Source organism: Tinamus guttatus, unplaced genomic scaffold, assembly GCF_059628265.1.
Source record: "Tinamus guttatus ecotype Peru unplaced genomic scaffold, ASM5962826v1 Tinamus_guttatus_pri_ptg000591l, whole genome shotgun sequence".
Taxonomy (NCBI): domain Eukaryota; kingdom Metazoa; phylum Chordata; class Aves; order Tinamiformes; family Tinamidae; genus Tinamus; species Tinamus guttatus.
The window spans coordinates 633905-655575 of NW_028289125.1; the positions used below are offsets into that span (position 1 = coordinate 633905).

The 21671-nt window shown below is 37.7% G+C and overlaps 1 protein-coding gene across 1 annotated transcript in view; it reads left to right on the forward strand.

The window, feature by feature from the left end:
* The window catches only part of SNCAIP (synuclein alpha interacting protein), an 81580-nt gene that overhangs the window by 56410 nt on the left and 3499 nt on the right, over positions 1-21671 (forward strand). Inside the window, exons 7-11 of the mRNA XM_088534707.1 lie at positions 4964-5089; positions 8772-8941; positions 15614-15706; positions 17725-18784; positions 20472-20542. Of these exons, the coding sequence (XP_088390833.1) occupies positions 4964-5089; positions 8772-8941; positions 15614-15706; positions 17725-18784; positions 20472-20542 (1520 nt within the window). The remainder of the gene's footprint in view (positions 1-4963; positions 5090-8771; positions 8942-15613; positions 15707-17724; positions 18785-20471; positions 20543-21671) is intronic.

The following is a 21671-nucleotide window of genomic DNA, read 5'->3' on the forward strand; positions in this document are numbered from 1 at the left end:
AAAATGTGTTGTAAAACAGTCCTGGTCCACACCTAGCCTATCTGTACATCTAATGATGGGAAACTTCAGAAGTTCAGTGTTTCAGTGCTCTGCTAGTGTCTGGGGAAACATACATCACTTAATCGTACCACATTCTCTTCCCAAGAAGTCTGTTTTTCCTAAACAGACCTTACAGTCACCTTTCTTCAAAGGACCTTCTCTAGGATCTCATATGGAAGGAATAAGGATCCATTATTTTTCTCTAATCTCTTTGGTGGATGAGCCACTTTCTCACCAGATGTGTTTTTTTTTCTATTACCAGTAAAGAGAGAAAAAACAAAACGTAGCCACTTATCTTAAGAAATGTAGCTTTTTTACCCTCCAGTGCACGTAAGATTGTCCTATGGAATGTCATGCAAAAACGTTTCTGCTCGAAAAAACGTGTTTCTGCTTTTAATTGCTACTAACAATGGCTTTACTGCAAAGAGAGTAAGGCCAATGTGGGAGGGTAGAGAGATGCATGTCCTCCCCTTCTTCTGGAGCTTCCTCAGGCAACACAGACACCCTCAATCATGCAGTCTTGTTTTCCTTCCACCTCTCACTGACTGTACACGCTACAGGTGCAAATCAGATCCCTGCTGGAGATGCTGATTGATTCTGTCCTTTCCATGACAAGTTTGGCCTGTAAAGCTAACACTGAGTATAAGGCAGACAGGTGTCTGGGCAGAACTGGGTTTGAGAAAGGAGCATTTTTTAGTAGGAAGAAAGTTTGGAAGAGAAAGCTTAATATGAACTGAAATTTCTGCCTTCGTTTGAGTTAGTCTAATTTTGCCCTCATCTCTAAAGATGTTTACACAAACTAAATCCAGTGAAGCTCTATTTTTTTCAGTGGAGTTACACAGCCAGGAGCAGATCTGGCACAGTGAAACTACATTCTGCTCAGAGCAGGAAGGAAGCTCCACCAATTAAGAAGCATCAACCAAAATCAGCCACCATGAAATTTGAAAAAGGTGATATAAAAATTGCTGACAAATTTTCGAAGTTCACTGAATGCTAAAGAAAGTTCACATACATTGTCAATTATCTTTTATATAATAAATCCATGAACATCTTGCAGACTTGAAAAAATAATTGAGGCTAAAAGGAAGCCAGACTATCTTACCCAACTATATTAAGAAAAAGTTTTTGAGAAATTCAGATGCATTGTTGGCACCATCCTACAAGGTTTAATTTATTTTACCATTACTTACATGAGAGCTAATCCATGTAAACACTGATCTTGGCGCAATTACAAGAGTATTGTTTTTACAAGGAAGACCTGTTGTTCAATCATTTTCTAACAGAGTCAACCCAGCCATTATTTCCCTAGGCATTGTGCATACACGCCATATTCTTCTTCAATAAATATCATTTAGTATTGCCAGCAAAAGGGAGCTGATATCAAAGCTCCTGTGTTAATCATGGTCAAACCACAGTTGTGGCCAGACTCCAAATACAGCTCAACAGTTCTGTGTTCTTTTTCTCTCTCTCATCTGCCTTTGTTTTGTGAGAAAGGACTGTATAAGAGCATGCGATGGGGGAGGGGAAGAGCTTAGTGCCAGCCTGCAGCTTTTTCAGCATCCTTCCTAGCAGTGGCCTCTTTATTTATTGAATTGTGTGGAATTGTACCCTTGGAGGAGTGCAGAGAAGCAACCCAGTTGACAGAAATCCCCATATTAGGTATAGGTTGTTATATTGCAGATCATGGGCCAGCTATGTCTGGTGCATGCATCATGTGATAGGAAGGAGATGAAGTCTAAGGTGTGTTTAGTGGATGCTGACTAAGAGCTTCACAGGGGTGTAGTTTCTTTCCAACACACATGCGGCACTAGCAGGGACTGCACAAGCTAGAGTGGGAGGGAGGGTAGGGGATGCTGAAGGTTTGTTACCACTGCAGCTGCACGGAGCTTAAAGTCCCAGGAGAACCAGAGCTGCAGCTTGATGGAGGGCTTTGTGTGCCGCGTGGCGGTGTAGGGCTGGGGGCTGCAGCAGCGAGAAGCCTGTGGCAATCAGCACCTGCACTAACAACATGCCTAAGAACACACTCCTTTGCACCTCAGGATGTTTGCTTTTTCCTATCCAGTGTCATTTTTGCAGGGATAATTTGTGACCTTTTCATTCACCCCATAGTTTTCTATTCAGAAAATCTAGTAACTACTGTGAAAAGTGACTGGGAAAGGGAGATAATTTAGTCAATATCGAGTAATGGGGCTAGGATTAGATGTGGAGTGACTGCTTTTCACCATGCTAATCCTTCTGCGTGTATTCCAGTTAATGCTCTTTGGTAACTGTTCTTTCTGCTCCAGAAGTCAGCTGTGGGAGCTGAAGTCTGCAATCTGTCCCAAAACAGAAAGTGCATATTGTGACATTTTTTCCAGAATCTTCACTGTGGGGACATTTGACTTGTAGGTCCAAAATATACCAGAGGCTGTTACAACATAAGATAACTGCAGGTTTTAAAATTATTAAACTTGTCAGTGTTTATCAGCTCCTATTGCATAACAAGAATATTTTGTTTGCTAGATTTTTTCCATTATCTTAATCTAGTAAATAAATTTGCTTGCTATCTTTCATTTTGTTTGAATAAATTGAGTTGATGATAGTATATCTAAGAGTATTTTTTTCCAAATACATAATGTGGTGTTACTAAAATAGTCCATTGATATGTGAATTTTTCATTTTTCCTATGTGTAGGTAAAGAAAATGCTAGTTTTCCCTGTGTATGTCAAAAATACATGTGTGGGAAAACAGAGTCATGAAACAAAATTATTTTAACAGAACTCTAAAGTTATGCCTGTGATGAATTGTTGCACAGGCATTTCCAAATACAGATCATTGCATTTAGACATCTAGGCAGTTGATTTCTATGTCTGATAAGATAAATTACAGGAAAGCATAATTTGTTCCATGCTGTCTGTCATAAAATTACAGACCATGCTCAACATTTTGGTCCCTGTTAAATTCTGAAGAAATACATGATTTCAAAGCTTTTGTTGCCTTCTCATTCTACAGAGATATTTCTCTAAAATACTTGAAACAAAACAGCAATTCACAGGAGTAGCATAATCCTTCTTTACTGTTGGCAAACACAACAGACATCTCTAGAAATTGCTCAAAAGTATTTTAAAAGGGATATGTGATCTGAAGTCATCTTTCCATGCTGGCTTGTAGCTGTGTTTGGCATTCAGCCAAAAAAGTGTGAGTATATATCCCTTCACCCTGTAATAAAACCAAAATTACTCTTAAGGAGGAAATTCAAAAAATAGATAAGTTCCACAGAGAATGGATATCAAGGTCTTTTGTGCAGAATCTTTGTTTCCTTGATGTTAAAATTTCCATGGCACTTCTATACAAGAAGAGTTTTGTGCCCAAATACGTAAGCAAAACTTTTCCCCTTGTTTACTGTTTGTTTTTCCTGCTTGTTTACTGTTCAGAATCCTAGAGATGCTGTGTTTCAGCACTGTTTCATTTAAGCTGTGCCTCACTCTTGCACACACGTTTGGCTATATGTGAGTATGTACTTATGATTAAAACTACTGAATGCATAAGATTAGTGTTTGTGCTGGTGTTTGACAGAATATACAAAGCTATTTGGAGCTAGAACTCCTGGCCAGTATTGCCCATGACAGATATTAATAAATATATAAATGGCGTAAAATAGTAAAAAGATATAAATTGAAGATAATAAAAAATACATACTTAAGTAAAACAAATGAGATAGATAAAAGTAATTTATTTTCATTAAAATGCAAAAGCTGGGAGCACACCTGCAGTCAGTTAGCATCTAAGGGAGGTCACATTTTGATGTAAAGTAATATAAATTTTCAATAGGTGTTAGAAGGGCACAATCAAATTTAATCTAGAGAAGCATGGAAGCTTGCTAGGATAGGTAGTAGAACAATTTTTTGAAGAAATCTACCATGGAAAACATGAAATAAAATAAGCTTAGTGCAAATATGCAAACTCCCCATGATTATAAAAGAGAACACCTCAATAAATTTTGTATTACACATATGTGCACACACATAAAGCAATGTTAAAATCAGTTAAGATAGTAAAGTCAAACATTATTGAGGATATGTATTATGTTCCCAATCCCTTTTCTGACTGATCATAATTCTTACCTATGAGCAGGTTATTTTCATGTCTCCTTCCTCCTAATTAATTTTCCTCTTTCTGGGATTACATTTCTATTCTCCTTTCCCTGTTGTGATTATATTCTTACCAGATCATCATCTGATTTAATTCCTTCTACCCTTTCCTAGCTACTAGCGCTTTTTCCATATTGCTGATGGCTGCACCATGTCTTGTCCACTTTACTTCCTCTTTCTCAGCTCAGTTTCGTCTCCTAGACTTCTATCTGCAAGCTCGTGGTCTAACTCTCCCCATCTGTTTCAATAGACAGGCACATACATATCATCATCTAGTGAACACAATGTGAATGTAGGATAAGCAGTTTTCCATCTTTCAGTTCTGTTGCTTCTGCTATGCAGCAGCCCAGTGCTGGAGCATGCTAATAGCTTTGGAGAATGCAGTTGCTCAGCTCTGTGATCTCTGTGCATACTCTTCTTGCAGTTTGGAAGGGTCTTATGAAATTTCACCAAATTTTGCAGACCTACAGGCCATTTTTCATCAGGTGTCATCTCCAATATGTAGACACTCGTTCTTTTCAATGTACAGTAGTCAAAAGGTGTTACTAGGTGTTTTTTCCTAATACATCTTTTCTTAAAGAATGTGAAGTATTTTTTGCTTATTTCCCTGAGAGGTCTAGTCAGAATTAAGGCCATGCTACACTAAGTCTGTCAAAATTAAGAGGTATTGAAAACAAGGTTTTGTAACATGAAATATGGGACAGATTTAGTGACAGGTGTTGCTACCACTGTTCCTTTACTACATTTAACTTTCCATTATTTCTTACTTTTTGTGACTTCTCCCTGCTCCCTAGGAAAAAATTCTTCTATGGCTTCTTCAGTTTATGCAAGAGCAAGGGATTTCATTGGATGAAGCTGACCAGGATGGTAATACTGCTGTTCATGTAGCTGCTCAGCATGGCTATCTAGGATGCATACAGGTAGAGTAATAGTTGTAACTGTATCAGAGATCTACTTTAAGTCAAGTCAAGCTTGAATGCAAACAACCTTTAAAATGAATATTGAAGCTCTTATCTTAAAATTTGCCAGAAGAAAAAAAAATTAATCTGGTAGACTCGGACTGAAACACCAAAAAGCTCTGTATTTTGAGTTCTATTGTCAGGTATGTTGTTGTAAATCTAACGTAACCTTTGCATTTCAGGAAGAAAGCACCATTGCAGCTTATGGGAAATTTAAGTTATGGTTTATTCCGTGCCAAGATTTCCACTTAGATCAAGCCATGCTTATCTTTGGAATATATCAGTATTAAGCAGATATATTCTGTTTAATGTGAATGTGACAATGATTTCTAGTATTTCTCAATGAATAGCCTTGATCAATGTGAGCAGAATAGTTGCTGTGCTAAACTGGTTAATTTGCCCTTCTGAAAAGGCTAACAAAGCTATAGTGTTTTGGGGAATTGGATCTAAAAAAAGATAGTTTGCATGCCTCTATATACCACCAGTATTCAATGTAGACATACCAAAAAAGCTGCAGAGTTGAACTGGATGTGTAGTTCAAGCATCTACTTTGCATTAAATTATAAAACTAGGATGTACCTGTTGTTCATGAGAGTCTCCTGAGAATCATTACTTATGGGAATGCTCTTCAATGTTCGTTGTAGTCATTACTTTGATTGAAAAGTTTTTGAAGAAGAAATTAAATTAACTTAGGTGATTGCAGAAAGATTCTCAAGAAACAAAGTGTTCGTCAGAGAAGCAAAGAAACAGGGTTCAAGTTGGCATTAAGTCAAGAGAGAAAAGAAAAAACGTCCAAGAAGCAGTAGCAATTCTCAGAGACCTCAGATATATGCAAAGACTCTGAGAGCTCCGATAAACATGTTAAATTTACTGCCGCAGATGAGCTGATAGACAGCAACTCTCAGCTGCCAAGTCTAGCTAGCTAACCTCTTTAGAAAGCTAAAAATATTTGTGTGACGTTACATTGAGTCTACTTATTGCTTACTTATTACTATGGCAATTTATTTATATGCCTGGACACACAGAGAAGACCTAACTGTATGAAATCCAATATGAGAGTCTCACACAATTAAAAAGGCGAAAAATAAATGATAACTGAGCTGAAGGAATAGAATTAGAAAAGAACAGTTGCATAGGTTTGGAGGACATGGCCATCTCTGCGTTTTCTTAACTGATGTGTTGTCTTTCTTTTAAAGATGCCAGGAATATTGGAAACCATTGAAAAATAGTGCAAACTCTTATAAGAGTTATTGTAAACAGATCAGCAAGTTTGTACTAAAGCTAGTGTTTTTATTATTTTGTTAATTATTTTCCATACAGTTGCTGTGATCAATTGCAAAAAAAAATGTATGAAAGAAATAGCTGTTGTGGTAGATCCATGTTTAGGGATAATTTTTACTGTATCTCTTAAAGATGAACAATAGATTTGAAGGAAAAATGAGTTCATTACTTAAACAGAGTGGTGACATCTGCAGGTTGTTCTCATGGATAAAGCTAAATCTGAAAGAGAATAACCCTGCTTTCCTGGTGAAGAACTTTAGTAAATGGCTTAGAATTTGTAAAACTGTTTTGTTATAGCTCAATATGAAAATTAGCAATGAGTATTTTCTGCTAGTGAAGGAAATAAATCATGAAAATACTTATTCACATCAAGAATATATAGTTAGTGTATGTCACTTTATTGCTTGAGGGTGCTAAGTGCATCTGATAATTTGTTGTGTTATGAAAAAAATAAGCCCACAGTCTGGTGAGTTTAACCATTTAGCTGAAAACAAGACAGAGCAAATAGCTGGTAAAAGGAAAGTGTTAAGAAGGGGGAATGTAGGTGGTAATACAGAGAATGAAATATGTTATGCTTTCAGTGATCCCTTGGACTGCTTACTGGCTATTCTTCTGAGCAAGTGAATTCTTGTCTTCTTCCAAATGACACTATCATTTTTTCACAGGGTCATAACTTTCCCCGTCTTGATTTTCTTTACCAGTAAGGTAACCCTAAATTGCTGCTTTTTTGCTGTGTAGAAGTTTTCCTTCTACACAGAGTCAGTAGGCAAGAGAGTTTACCATTGCTCTCTCCTGTCAAAATATGTAATGGCCTCTGTGCCTGCTATTCTGAGTCAACAAAACCACACTAGACTAGGCCACACACTAACTCCCTAGTTCTGCCTGGATGGGTCAATCAGGAGGTGAACTATCCCTTTCCTCTTCTACATGTGTATATGTGTATATTAATGAAGCTGTAGATTCTGGATACCTTATGGTTTTGTTCAGGATTTTTTCCAAAATGCTACGAGCAATGTGTGTGTTTGAACATTACTGATTACAGTTAGATCTAGGCACTATAGTAAAGCAAATAGTATGTAACAATGATTACAAAGAAAACAGAAAGAGTGAAGGTCTGGTGTGAAATCATGTTTCATTTATTGCATCTCTTATGGTCAGCCTGGCAGAACTTTTTTCTTTTACCATGTTCTGAATTCAAGTCCCAGAGGTCAGCCAAATGCCATGCTCACAACATGAATGGTTCTTCAGAGGTAAGCTGGTGATCTCCACAAGAACTGTGGGTACCACAGGACTTGATATCAGACTGCAAGCTTTTATTTCAGCTGAGGTCTGAATGCTGACAAATATTTCAGGATCTTTTAAAAAGACAAAAGGAGTAAGACAAGCAAATACAAAGCAGTGAGACTTTCAGCATCAAAAAAAAGGAAAAGCCATTGAACAGATTTCTTTCTACAAAAAGGAGGTTGTGACTGTAATCTACTTGAGTAATTGGAAGGTATGAGCCATATTTTTCATATCCAGATGTCCCTTGGCTAAGGAATCAGGACATTGAGACTGGTATGCTGATTGTTTTAAACACAGCGATTCTGCTGTGGTAGGAAACTGAGAGTAAACCACAAAAGGAGTCAGCAAATATTGTAGCAAAGGAATTACTAAATTCATATTCTTAGAGTGTTTTGTAATGTTCTGTGGTGCAGAAACCTCCAGAATAGTCAGCATTAGAGCTTGTAAGCATTTACAGCTCATCACTGCCCCTCAAAACTGGCTAGCAATATGTTGGTACTGCCTGGACCCTGATGTTATTTAGCATGGATGTCCTCTGAATTGCACTTGCTTGCATCTCTTGTGCTAGCATCAGCATGTGCAAAGTTAGCACAATGTTCAGTCACACATAGATAAGCTCACCTGAAAAAAAAGTGTATTTTTGTAGCTCAATGAAGAATCAATGGGTATCCACATGCAGGTGCTCTGTTTTCATTCCGTAGTCCCCATCATGGAAAGAATGGTTCAAGTGAAGCTGTACTACACAAGAAGTTAGCAGAAAATGCCGTAATTGCTTAAGTGGAACAGATAAAGAGGCGGGAGAAGGAAAAATAGTCTTTTAATAATCGTCTGAAAGAACAGCACACTTTTCTGTGTTAGCCTTGTACCTCAGGAATAGATATTTTGGCTGTATACTTTGGGAGTTCTGGCTGCGTGCAGATTTGTCAAGTAATCATTTTTTAAAAATGGTCAGCTTAGACCAATATTTTCAAATATTTTACTCAGGAGTGCTCTGGGCCTAGCAGTTCTTGTTGATGAGCAAAATTTGCACCAGAGATTTATGTTTACAGTCCTCAGTGTTTCCTTCTGTGTCTTTCAGACCTTGGTTGAATACGGGGCAAACGTCACTATGCAAAACCATGCAGGAGAGAAACCCTCACAAAGCGCTGAGCGACACGGGCACACTCTGTGTTCCCGCTACTTAGTGGTTGTGGAGACTTGCATGTCATTGGCCTCTCAGGTTGTGAAGCTAACGAAGCAACTGAAGGAGTAAGTTTAATCCTTAACAAAGGGATCTTTGTGACATCATGAGAACAATACTCTGATAAGTCTTCAGTTTATCAACAGCATACCTTCTCTCGTGTGTGATACGTTGCAATTCGTACTTCTCCCTTATTCCTTGGCTCAACCATTTGCCCCCTCACCTGAGGTTCAATTTTTTAGCTGTTTTCTTGTTGTTAGTTTGCTGTGAATGTAGGTTAAGACAATTTGAGTGAGAAAATGTTGTATGTGAAATACTCTGACAATTTATATGTGCATATGTAAGCAGTCCTCTGCCTTTTTCCTTTGAATAGCTGGGGATCACATCTTTGCTAATCGTATTTTCTATTCACATAGCTTGCATTTATATATTATGTACAGTGAATTACTCTTCCCAGTTAGAGTATTGGGAGCTGATGTCGGGAGGAATGATGAAAATAGCAGTCGGAAGTTTTTCTTGAATTGGAAGATTTCCAAAGCCCACAGTGGCTTCTCAGGAAATATTCTGTTGTACGTTTTTTCAATTTTTTCTATATTTTTTCTTCATAGGAGGTGGCTTGAGTATTTTATTACAATTTTTAATAAATGATCTATAAGGAATATGGTAAAGAACATATATAAAAACCAAATATGCAATTGCTGTCTTTGGGTGCAATTGTTGTGACTGAGCATGTCAATTGCCTCATAAGATGACCAGCACTGACCAAACTTTTGGTTCCTACTGAGAAACGATCAAGTACTTTTTGACTACCACAGGCCATGAAAAAAACGTCTGAAAATCACGCATCATTTTATGCAAGGAGATTGTGGTTGAAACAACTTTTTGAGTTGCACATTCCATGTGTTAAAATAAGGGTAAAAGTGCTTATTGTTTATTCTCACTTTTGCTGTAAACATGCATATATTTTGTGGTACAGCTGAAAGAACATGTAGCTTAAAGCTACTTATTTGTCATTGTAAAATACCTTACTGCATTTGAAGCATGCCTGTTTTTGTTTGTACCTCTAATCATTTACGGTAGAGAAGCATTTTCTCTGCATTTCACAGTTTTGATCATTGACACAGTGTTCACTTGACATTTCAAAGTACCACTTATTTTGTGGTTGGTTCATTTGCTAAAAAACACACTGAAATAAACGAATCAGCTACGATTAAAAAAAACAACACACACACAGAATGTAGGACATTTCCTACTGTTGCCAGCAGGTTGAGGGAAGGGATCCTGCCTCTCTCCTCAGCTCTGGTGAGGCCACATCTGGAGTACTGGGTGCAGTTCTGGTCTCCCCAATACAACAGGGACGTGGGGTTTCTGGAGAGGGTCCAGCGTAGATTGCTGGCGTAGATGCCCAGAGAGATTGCACAGCGTAGATGCCCAGAGAGTTTGTGAAGTCTCCTTCTCTGGAGATCTTCCAAACCCGCTTGGATGCCACCCTGTGCCACGTGCTCTAGGTGTCATGTGCTGGAGTAGGGGGTTTGGACTAGATGATTGCTAGAGGTCCCTTCCAACCTCAACCATTCCAGGATTCTGTGATTCCTAAGTTCCTGCATCAGCACCTAACTTATCTCAGCATCCAATTAGATTTACATTCCCTATAATTTAGCAAAAATAAAAACCAGAAGTAGAAAAGTAACCATAAGTTTTCCATGTTTTATTTCTATGCAGTGCTCTCGCAATGTTCGATTTAGCTGTTACCTCTCCTGTTTACCTCTACGTCTCCAAGAGATAGGCTTGTTTTGTCAGTCAGCTGGCTGTTTATTCCCAGACATAGCACATAGTTCGGACTTTCCTAACAAGAGTTCCCTCTGTCATCTCTTTGGGCTACAAGCATCGGAAGTCATTTAAATGATTCTTATTTTGGTGCCTAATGGGTTCCTTTGCTTGTCTCATCTGGAACTGAATCTGCCTCCCTTGAGCAGCCTGTTTTTTTAGGCTTCAGATTTAACTCCACAATGTGCAGCAGCTGCCTTTTCTTCCTCTCCTACAAAGACAAAGGGTTGTGAGTCTCTTGGGCAACCCTGCTGCAGTTTACTGAGGCAGTGAAATATTCTATTTTCTGCTCGAAAGAGCAGCTTCTGCATGGCTGTTTTGGCTACAAGCCTCAGGCCCCAGGTAGGCTCTGATAGAAGCAGTACACAGTGCTCAGAGGCCTACGCTCAGGAGTCAGAGGGCATTATGAAAGAAGGCTCCTGACCTGCTTCATAGCCCCATCAAAGGAACTACATCAAAATTCAAGAATGTATTCATGGCCTGAACAAAGTGTTGGGCACAGATTCTTGAAGAAATGCCTCTCACATGGTAGAAAGACAGAATTGTCAAAGCACCTCTGAAGATCCCAGAAGCATCATATGGCAACAGACAAAAGACCAGTGTGCAGTCTGAGGTATTTGGAGCTGCGGTTGCATTGGAAAGGCTCCAATTCAGATAGCTCTGCTGATACTGCTGAATTTTCTCCAACTACTTTTACTAGTGTTAATGGATCTTCTTCTAGAGGAGGAGAAATTATGACTGGATCGTGAAAGATTACACGGCTATTCAGGACAGCTCAATAAGGCCTGATCTCCCAACCCTTCCTCAGCTATTTTAAACATGAGAAAACTCTAGAGTGTCTGAACATGCAAACTTTTCTGTAGACATTTTCCTGTGTTCCTTATCAGCCAGGGATAAGGCTCTCCATCCTGGTAAGAGGAGTGGGAATGCCAAGAGAAAAGTTGGAATCCTCTATGTTGCACTAGAAAAGCATCACACTTGAGCACTCTTTCCCTAAGGAAAGCCCACATCAAAATTGTTTTCAGAACAAATTGCCTTATATTTGGATCTAACAATACTTACCTTCAAAGGCCCTAAAGCAAAGAATAGACTGCTTCTTTGATACTAGCACATTCTTTAGAGCTCTTCCTAAAAAAAGGCAAAAAAAAAAAAGGGCACAAAAACAAAACAGTAAAATTATAATTTAATAAAGTATTCACATCTTGCAACTCCTCATGCAAAGCAACTCAGATTGAAGATATAAAAATCCTTCTGAGTTGGATCTAAGTTGAACTTTCCTAAGTCCTTTCCCTAAGAGTGAAAAAGCTTGTTATTTGAGAGAGGGAAGAACACAATAGCTAGAAAAGTTTCATTGAATCTTCACAAGAGAATGAACTAAGACCTTGTCTCAGAAGAGGAGGTGAACCAGAAATTCTGTCCCTAGGTAAGCAGAAAAGTAGTCCTCACGCAGCTCACTGATCTCATCGGTTGCTTATTTATTATCCAAAAAAACATTCAAGACAAAACCTGAAAATCACTACTTGCACAAATACTTTTTATCACTGATGGTATTAAAAGTGATTTATTGTTTAGTCTTTCTTGGCCTGAAGAGATTCAGTCAGAACCAATGACGTAAAATAACGCTTCTCTGAACTTCTTTTAGAGAGGCCTCTTGATCATAGACCATCCTCCCCAGATTCCCAAAGGATTAGAGTTGATTATGCAAAGCAATAAATGAACCAGCCACTGACTGATCTTTATGATACTCAGTCAAGCTGAAATCTCTAGCAAGGCAATGGTCAAAACAAATCTTGAGTCAAAAGATGAGGATCAGAAAATGACTGAATATTCTCTGTTTGAGACTGTATCCCCTATATCCTGAGTGGTATATAGGATACCACTTTCCTATATTCTGTAGACAAAACCCATTTTTCTTCTCAAACTTCATTGAATAGACATAAAAAAGCTATAAATAAATAAATATGATTATATTATTAAAATATGGTACAAACATGTTATTTACTTGGGCGGTAATAAGAGCTGTATAAAAATATAGTACTAAATTCAATATACCTAGATGAGATTTTTTTGGTGGGGGTGACTATGTAGAATGGTCGTGGTTTGTCAATGTCCTTGAAAAAGGAAATCAGTTAGAATAGCATGAAAAACATTTTATTAGTGCCCAGTGCCCCAGCATGTTTCATATTCAGTGACTGAACTCCCTGACTTTGTCAGGAGCAAGCCTGAGTCTACAGTTATCTAAGGAGACACACCAATGTCCTTATATAGTGCTTAGTGAGAATATTATCTAAACTACATAAGACCTTCAGAATTTGGACATTAAATACTATTAAAGTAAATCTGCCTTAAAGCTAGAGTGATCTTCTTGTCTACTGAATGTGTCCCCTTTAACTACTTAGCACTATTGCTAAGAAATCCAAGAAGCTGCGATCCCTTAATTTTCAATGTTAGCTTACATACGTATATGTACTTTTATTTATATATATAATTATATTGTGTGTATATACATGCATAGTGCATGTGTGGTGTATATGCATATATAACATATCATGTATACACACTAAATAAACTTACTGCAGATATATGTAGTGTATATTTTATATATAGATTGTATATTACATTTATAATTGCATTATAAATGTATATTTATATTGTATATTTATAAAATATGTATATATATATGTGTGTGTTTGTGTGTGTGTGTATATGTGTGTGTATATATTTCTTTGGGTTACATTTCTGGAAGATATGCAGGGGTTTCTATGTACAAAATAGTCCAACTGAGGAAATGGAGGAAACTAATTCTTTTAGTATATTAAAATATTTACCTAGAATGAGGGTGATTGCTCATTAGAAGAAGTGTCAGACATTTAAAGGCATAAGCAGCCATTATCTAGCTCTCTGAAAGAATTCTCACATTAATTCATACTGTGTATAATTTTTAGACTTCACAATAATTTAGATATTCAGAAATAGATATCGAGGAAATCATAAAACAAATAAAACAGATAAAATATATCACAATCTAATCCCAAATTAAAATTTTCCTGGCTCTCAAAGGAGGGTATCTGGGGAGCTGCAGTATAAGCCAGTGCTGACAGATGGTAGGAGTGATTTTTAAATGGTATAAGGAAATGTGTAGGCGAGAGGAAGGAAGAGGGAAAATTTAAGGAAGAAAAGATCTACGTAAAGCATGGCTTTGTTCAAAAATGTGATGGCAAGGCAGTATGTCAACATCATACCTTTTATTTCTATAGTGCTTTTCAGATCTACTGTGATATTTTACAAGTAAAGATGTTTAGTTTTTGTCAGCTCTGCGAGTACAACTCACAGTCTAAAAAGTCATCTGGCTTCTTTCTGGCGTTGACGTTGCCAGCTATAAAGATTCTGTATTTGGAACTTAGTTGGCTGTTCTGCTGATGGTATGTGAGCTAGGAAAAAATCCAGCTTACTGTCAGAGAACTGTATTAGTTCTGCAAGTCTAATAAGATTAAAAGTACTAAAAACATATTAGCTCTACAGCAACAGAAGCAGAGACTGGAAGAAACAGGTAAAAAGTCATTTTCATATGATCATTTTTTAAAATTAGAGCCTTATCTTTATCCATGAATGAAAGACAGGGAATAAAACCAAATGTGCTATTTGTCTTCCAGATAAAAGATAGGATATATGCAGTAGTGAAAAGCTGGAAATTTCTCTTTTCCAGTAGTTTCCCAATACTCGTGTCTGTACAGTGTGTAGAGGTGCTTGAACTTAAAATGTGTCACTAAATAAATAAATGTTACCTCTTGTACTCCGTAATTAAAGTGATGTTTACATGCTAGAGTGGAAGGTCAATATTGGATGGGATGGGGAAAGGCAAGTTAATTTATTCATTTATTTTGCTAGAACTACTTGAAGATTCACAGAAGGTAATCTTGTTAAACTGAGTGAACTTTTTTCATATAAACCTTTTGTTTATAGATATGTTACCCTTGATAAGGTAACCTTCTCCTAGATAGATGTAACCTTGATAAGGTTGTATTGTGGGATCAGTTAATGCCTTTTTTCTTTTTTTAATGTTGCTGTCTAAAATTTTTGACCATAGATCACAGTTTCACACTGAAAGTGGAGCACAATCTTACCAAAGGTTATGGGAGTGTGGAGCACTTGTAGGACTTTTGGTAAGATTGTGCAGGAAGCAGTTACAGCTTTTCCTACTCTGCTGGAATACAGAAAGGACATACTTAGCTCTGTCCTGCAGGCTGAAGCAGGCTGGACCAGCCCTATGCAGTGGGCAAAAGCTCCTCTCAGAGTTCGTTTGCAATGAGGAGAAAGCAGTTTTGAGAACCATCTTGTAGCTGAGTAGAGTCATCCACCAAATGTGGGAAGAGACTTCTTAATCTCCACTTCTTTTTACAATTGAACAAGAGCGAAGTGGCCCCAAGTTTGCTCTGACATTACTTGTTTCTGGGGTTTTATTTTTTATGAATCACTCTGTTACATCAAACTGCTGGTTATGATCCCACATACCTTTGTGTGTAATATAATAAATAATTTCTGGTAAGTAAGCTCTCTCATGATGCTGTACAGTAATTGCCCAATATGCACAGGGATTCAGAGACAACTTACAGGAGAACTAACTTCTTTTGTTTATGTTAATATTTAAAATCTCTGTCTTTATTCCCTGCTTAAATTATAGGTCAACGGAGCTTCTCTTTTGAATACAAAATTGAAAAAGTGACATCATTTGCTTGGATGCACTCCTGTGCCACGTGCTCTAGGTGACCCTGTGTGTGCAGGGGGTTTGGACTAGATGATCTCTAGAGATCCCTTCCAACCTTAATGATTCTATGATTCTATGATTTGTGCTTTGCTGTATTAAAGCTGACAATTTTAAGATACAGGTTGAACAGTTTTATATATTCTTGCAGGCAGACAGTGGAACGTGTGACGTTACAGAATCAACTGCAGCAGCTTCTAGAAATCCAGCGATCAGAGGGCAAATCACTGCCCGTGACTCCAAGGTAACGTGACTGGAATTCTACTGTATCTTCATGCTATAATTTCTATGCCAAGAAGCTGTGACCTGCCTAAATGTTAAATGTGTTCTGTCAAAGTAAATGTGTTTCTTCTAACTTGTGGGCTTGAAACTGAGCTGCTAGAATTTGACAATGGATAAAGTTATGTGAATACTGGATATTTTGAGTATGAAATTAATCGTCTCTGTTCTCCAGAAAAGTAAAACTCAGATTTACAGTGGAACAATCTATTTTGTATTAGATGAATAGCAGAAAATTTTAGAAACCCCTAGGAAAGTAGTAAAGTTCGACCTTGTGGTGGTCCACCATACATTCCTGCCGGCTGTAATTTATAAAGCCAGTTGCCAACAAAACCTTCTTTCAGATTAATAAGACTCTTTACGCTCATTAAATTTTGCCTGTAGTAGCTTGTGTAAAAAGTCAAAGCTCCAGAAATTTTATGTTTCTGTCTTTCTCAGTCCCTTTAGTAAACAAAAAAAGGCACTGAAAGAGGAAAAAAGGGGCCTTTCAAATAAAGGTATTGGTTTTGGAGATGTATTCCTATAGAGGAACATGGGATGGGAGAAGACTTGAAAACTAACTAGCAAATCCAAACTCTTGCTAACATAGAAAACCACACTGGGAAGAATTGTTCTGACCTTTTTTTTTAATAGACTCATAGTCTTTGTCTTCCTTGTCTGCCAGTTCAGTAGAGACAGTGGGACCAAACACTGTCTTCCAGCTCGTTTGGTTTCTGCCATTTTTGCTGGCTGCAATTTCCAACTGATTTCAGCCCTGAGTACTGGTGGGCACCACAACTGTTTCACTTTCAGCATAGGATAAGGTCAGGTGAGAGGAGACCTCTCATCATTCGTTATTTCTGTAGAAGTATAGGTCTCAACACCTTTTCAATTAAGTAGGTTAGTCTAAAAATGCAGTATTTTAGCTTTGATTTCATAGTTTGTTGCTGCCTTTCATTCCACTCACTCGTGGATATCATCATCTTCTAAAGAGGCAGTAGTAGGTAAAATAGAATGAAACTCTTCTAATAGAAATGTTTCTTCTAGATACATGTATATTTTTAGTGTCATTATTTCAGTTTGCAAACCTTCCCACATAAAAATAGCTCATAGTGGATTAAGAATGAAGTGATAATATACATGAGTTTTGTACACTGTTGTTCACAGTATTTTGTAAATTGTATAGGCTTATCAGAACAGAATTATATTGGAACTGGGAGAAATGTGATTCATGGATTTAGTGGCTTACACCAACCTAAATTTTGTCACTTTACCCTTGCTCAGTGGTTTATAATAATAATGTGGAATATCATGTGCTCTCAGTTATATCATGTGGAAAGAAAGGGTCTCTGTAACTTACATTCTTTACAAATCAAACCTCAGACTGCTGTTTCCTCACTTTTTGCCATCTGGAGTCCTAAATTTAATTTACTGTTCTAAGTACTGAAATAAATTCATGTCACCTTTTTCATGCTTTCAGTATTTCATAGCTGAAAAGTTTTAAGTGTGAATGGGCTGACTTTTTATGTAGTCTTCTATGGCTGTTATTAATACCAGATGAAGTTTAAGATTTATGAAATCACTGCTATGCGGAGAGACAGTATTTTTGCTGTATTTAGAATAAGCTACTTTTATTTTATGATGTGACTTGTAGAGTAGAGCATCTCATTTTAGTTTTGTGTGTTTTTTTCATTTATTTACATTTTAAAGCATGTCAGGCCCACAGAAATAACAAACAGTAGTTTTTCTAAAACTATCCTCAGAAAGTCATCTTTGGTATTGAAATGAAAGGAACGTAACTAGAAATGGAAGCAGTTTTACCTCCTCCTCTGTGTAATCTTCACTCCAATATCAGAATAATGAATTCCACGTGAGTAACAATGAAGAGGATAAGTAACAATAAGCTGAGGCAGACTTGAACACTGGGAATGGCAGTTTCATATTTTAAGTGTTTGTTGATTTGGTTTTGATAGTGAAATCCTCTTCTCTCCTTTTTTCTTTAAGCTCGCCATCTTCTCCTGCTTCTGGCAAACCCCAGTGGAAACCCTCTGAAGCAGATGAATTGCCTCTACCAAAAAGTAAATTGAACACCCAAGATGGGATTCAGATTCTTGGCAGCCTGGGAACTTCAAGCCGCACTCGGGCCAAGACGAAAGATGAGGACTCAGATAAAATCCTGCGCCAGTTGTTGGGAAAGGAAATCTCTGAAAATGTCTGTATGCAGGAAAAGCTTTCTTTGGAATTTCAGGATGTTCATGCTTCCTCCAAGAACGTGAAGAAGATTCTTCCAGAGAAGAGAGAGCTGAAGTTAGCCAGACTGAGGCAACTTATGCAGAGGTCTCTCAGTGAGTCTGACACAGACTCAGCTAATTCTGAGGACCATAAGAACACGCCTGTGAAAAGAACTGACAAGCCAAGGCCTCAACCTATAGTGGAAAGTGTAGAGAGCACAGAAAGTTTGCATCTGATGATAAAGAAACATACTTCAGCAGCAGGGCGCCGCTTCCCTTTCGGTATCAGAGCTTCTAAGTCTGTGGATGGCCACAGTCCTTCCCCTACTTCAGAGAGCAGCGATCCAGACAGTGAATCCCAGTATCAGTCTGGTACTGTATCTCAGAGCCAGTTTTCTGGAGACAACTGTCCATCCAGCTCTGACAGTGGTGCTGCTCAAAAGGTTGCCACGAGCCCCAAGAGTGCTCTCAAGTCTCCATCTTCAAAGCGCAGAACCTCCCAAAATTTGAAACTCAGAGTAACCTTTGAGGAGCCTGTGGTGCAGGTGGAGCTAACAGAGACAGAACTGAATGAAGAAAAGGATAAAGAGCGGGGCAAAACGCTTTCGCGGACTCCACCCAGCACTGGTGAACCAGCTGGGGATCCGTTGAAAAGGCCTTTTGGAACCTTTAGATCCATAATGGAGACACTGAGTGGTAACCAGAATAACAACAACAACTGTCAAACAGCAAACCTGATCAAAACCTCAACACTCCCTTTTACCTCATTAGGAAAGAAGACAGCTGATGGCAAAGGAAATTCAGCAACTCCCACAAAAGGAAGAAACAAGACAGTAAGTGCACTGAAAGGAGGAAGGGCCTTTTCTGCTCTCTTTTCATAGTAATGCTTACTTTTGAGAATGACTACCTTGCTATAGCAAAAGAATACGCACAAATAATCTACTGTATTTGACCAGTTGAAAGTCACTGTCTTAATTTGGTGTAAGGTTTTTTCAAGGAATAGCATGTGTGCTTGTATGCACAGTCTGTACATGCAGTGTGTTTGCTGTCTATCAAAAGCTCTCCACAAAGATGTGATTCACCAGGAATGGATGTTTGGTGTTGTCAGAATGTCAAACTTGAATCCATGGGCTTTCTGAGGACTAGCTCAGTCCTGTAGCCACTAGCAATATGGGCAACAGGATAAAAGTAGATATCCAAAGTAGGAAAAATAGCAGAACTGGTGGCACAGCCATGACCTAGTGCCTAATCTCTTCTGCCCACTCTGTCCTCAGTCTTCTCAGTACCCAGTATTCTCTTGGCAGAGGATAGTGGTAGCAGTAACATATGCTAAGTTCAGGTCATCCCCTTACCACACGCTTACCATAGAAGAGGGATTGCTCCAGTCAGAAAGCTTGCTCTCTTGTCCAAAGCAGAGGGAAAAAATACTCTTAACAAATACCTCTTGCAAAAGAAAGGAAGAGGTTTGAATGAAAACAGAGGTGGAAAATATCGTGAGCACAGTGTATTTGTATAGAGCTAAGAGGAGAAGCATGGGTATCTGGAGAAAAGGAGCGGAGTGAGAGGAAGTGATACATCGTTTAATCCTCTGTGAAAGTGATGGTGCGAGGGAAGAGATAGAGAGACATAAAGTCGTCATTACAAGATGAAGAAAAAAAAGAATAAAATGCAAGTCAAGAGAAGGAGGAGGGCGAATAATGAATTATGTACTGTAAAAAGTATGGCAAGTTATTGGGAGAAAAGCACAGCAAAATCTTAAGCATAGAAAAGGGCAAAATAGCATAGAAAATTAAAAATGGAAAGAGAAAATTAGAAAATAATGAAAATGCTCCATATTAATGGATACTGTGGATAGAAAGTGTCATACCAGAACGCTAAATAAAAGTAAAACTTCAAAGTAGACCTAATTGGCTAGATTAAATTGGAAGTGCACTTAATAAATTTTACCAAAAAAATGATAATATGGGCTGCTGATTTGAGCCTTTAATAACTAACTGTATAGATGAACTGCCAGTTTAACATAGAAGTATTTTGATAATGATGAATTTATTTGAAAGGGCAATTTGTATTTTTTAGTAATAGAAAATAAGACAATCTGTCTTCAAAGCTGTTCTGAGAGGCAGTAAGTTCATGAGTGGCTTTAATTCACCTAAAAAGTTTGAAGAGTTTGGTGAGGGAGTTTTACCAGTATTGACACTTACACTGTAAATGCATGCTACCTGTGAAAGGACCACATTTGCATGTTCTGTTGTCAAACATCCAAGCTATAGAAAAAATAAACTTTCATACCAGTTCAAAGAATCCCAGCACATGCCTTGAGGAGGTAACAGACTTAGCCTCGTTTTATAACTTAAATAAACAAACTGTTAGAAAGTTACTGTGGGTATTTGACTGCCTCTCTTGACCCATATTATTCATGTTACGCTATTTATGTTATGTTATTCATAATAGGCTTGCATGTTATGCATGTGATAAGCTCATTGCATGTTTTCAACTGATATGTATGTTGTACTTTCTTAGGGTCCTTACTTCAGCTACACCAGTCTTTTCTCTAGCATGCTGAATGAGGAACATCTGTGTAACTATGCTTGGTATGTGCTTATGCATGGGGAAGTTCAGCTTTTCTGTCACTTGTTTTCTCTAATTGCATGTTTGCTAAAATTACTCATAACTGACATAATAGGATTGATTGATTGATGCACAAGAGGGGAAATAAATGAATAGATAAATATTTAAATGCCTAGGAAAATTGAAATTTATGATGGATATTTGATACTGTCATCAATGAAGTGGCTAGAAGTTTTCAGTTCTAAGTGTGTATAAATCCACTAGGGAGTTTAGCTCACTTTGGCTGAGTATTCAGCCTCTGTTGAATGAAAGTCAAATACCAGATGAGAGTGGAAATCAAATTTCCTCTCATGAAAAGAGTAAAAGCAGCACAGTTCTCTAGCTATAGAGTACAGAAAAGAACTTGAGGCAGAATGCTGAAGTGCAGTGCTCTCCTATTTTTACATATTTTCCTTCATATTTTTGAAGTTAAACCTATTTTTTAAAACACTGATAACTTTTAGGTGTATCAGGAGTATCAGGCAGGTAGATGCTAGTCTTTCAAGATTCATAAAGAAGCATTGGAAAAAATATTACTTAACAAGAGTATGTGTGTTTTATAGGCAAATGCTTTTTAATATTTCTCTGTCATTTTTGTGCTACTGTAACAGTTCCAGAATTAATATGATAAGGGGTTTTTTTTCTGTCAAAATGAGGTGTAAATCCTTTCATGAAGCTTGGAAACAATTGTTGTTCATACCAAAGTTATATGTTTGCAGGCACTTCTGTGGAAAGTTATAAATTAATCATTCTCTAGTTTAGGAGCATGAGTTATTTCTAAGTTTTTCTTTTCTAAATAGCTAAGTGATTACTCACTTGTTTTCTAAAGCTAGAAACTTTCTGTATTTAAAAACACAATTTTCATAATTCAAAAGGAAGTCTTGTTCTGAAATCATTGACATAGTATATGTGAAACCAGAAATAACAACTGTAAAGTTCAGTTCAGAATTTTCGTTCTCTCCCGAAAATACAAATTTCAGTGTAGAAAACTGCCTGTCCTGTAGCAGTTCCATGTAACATCTGTGAGTGGTGTCCTGTCAAATGCTCAGCTCTCCATCCATGCTGTGGGGCCATGATAGATCATTATGCTCATCTGAATGTGAGAACCATCAC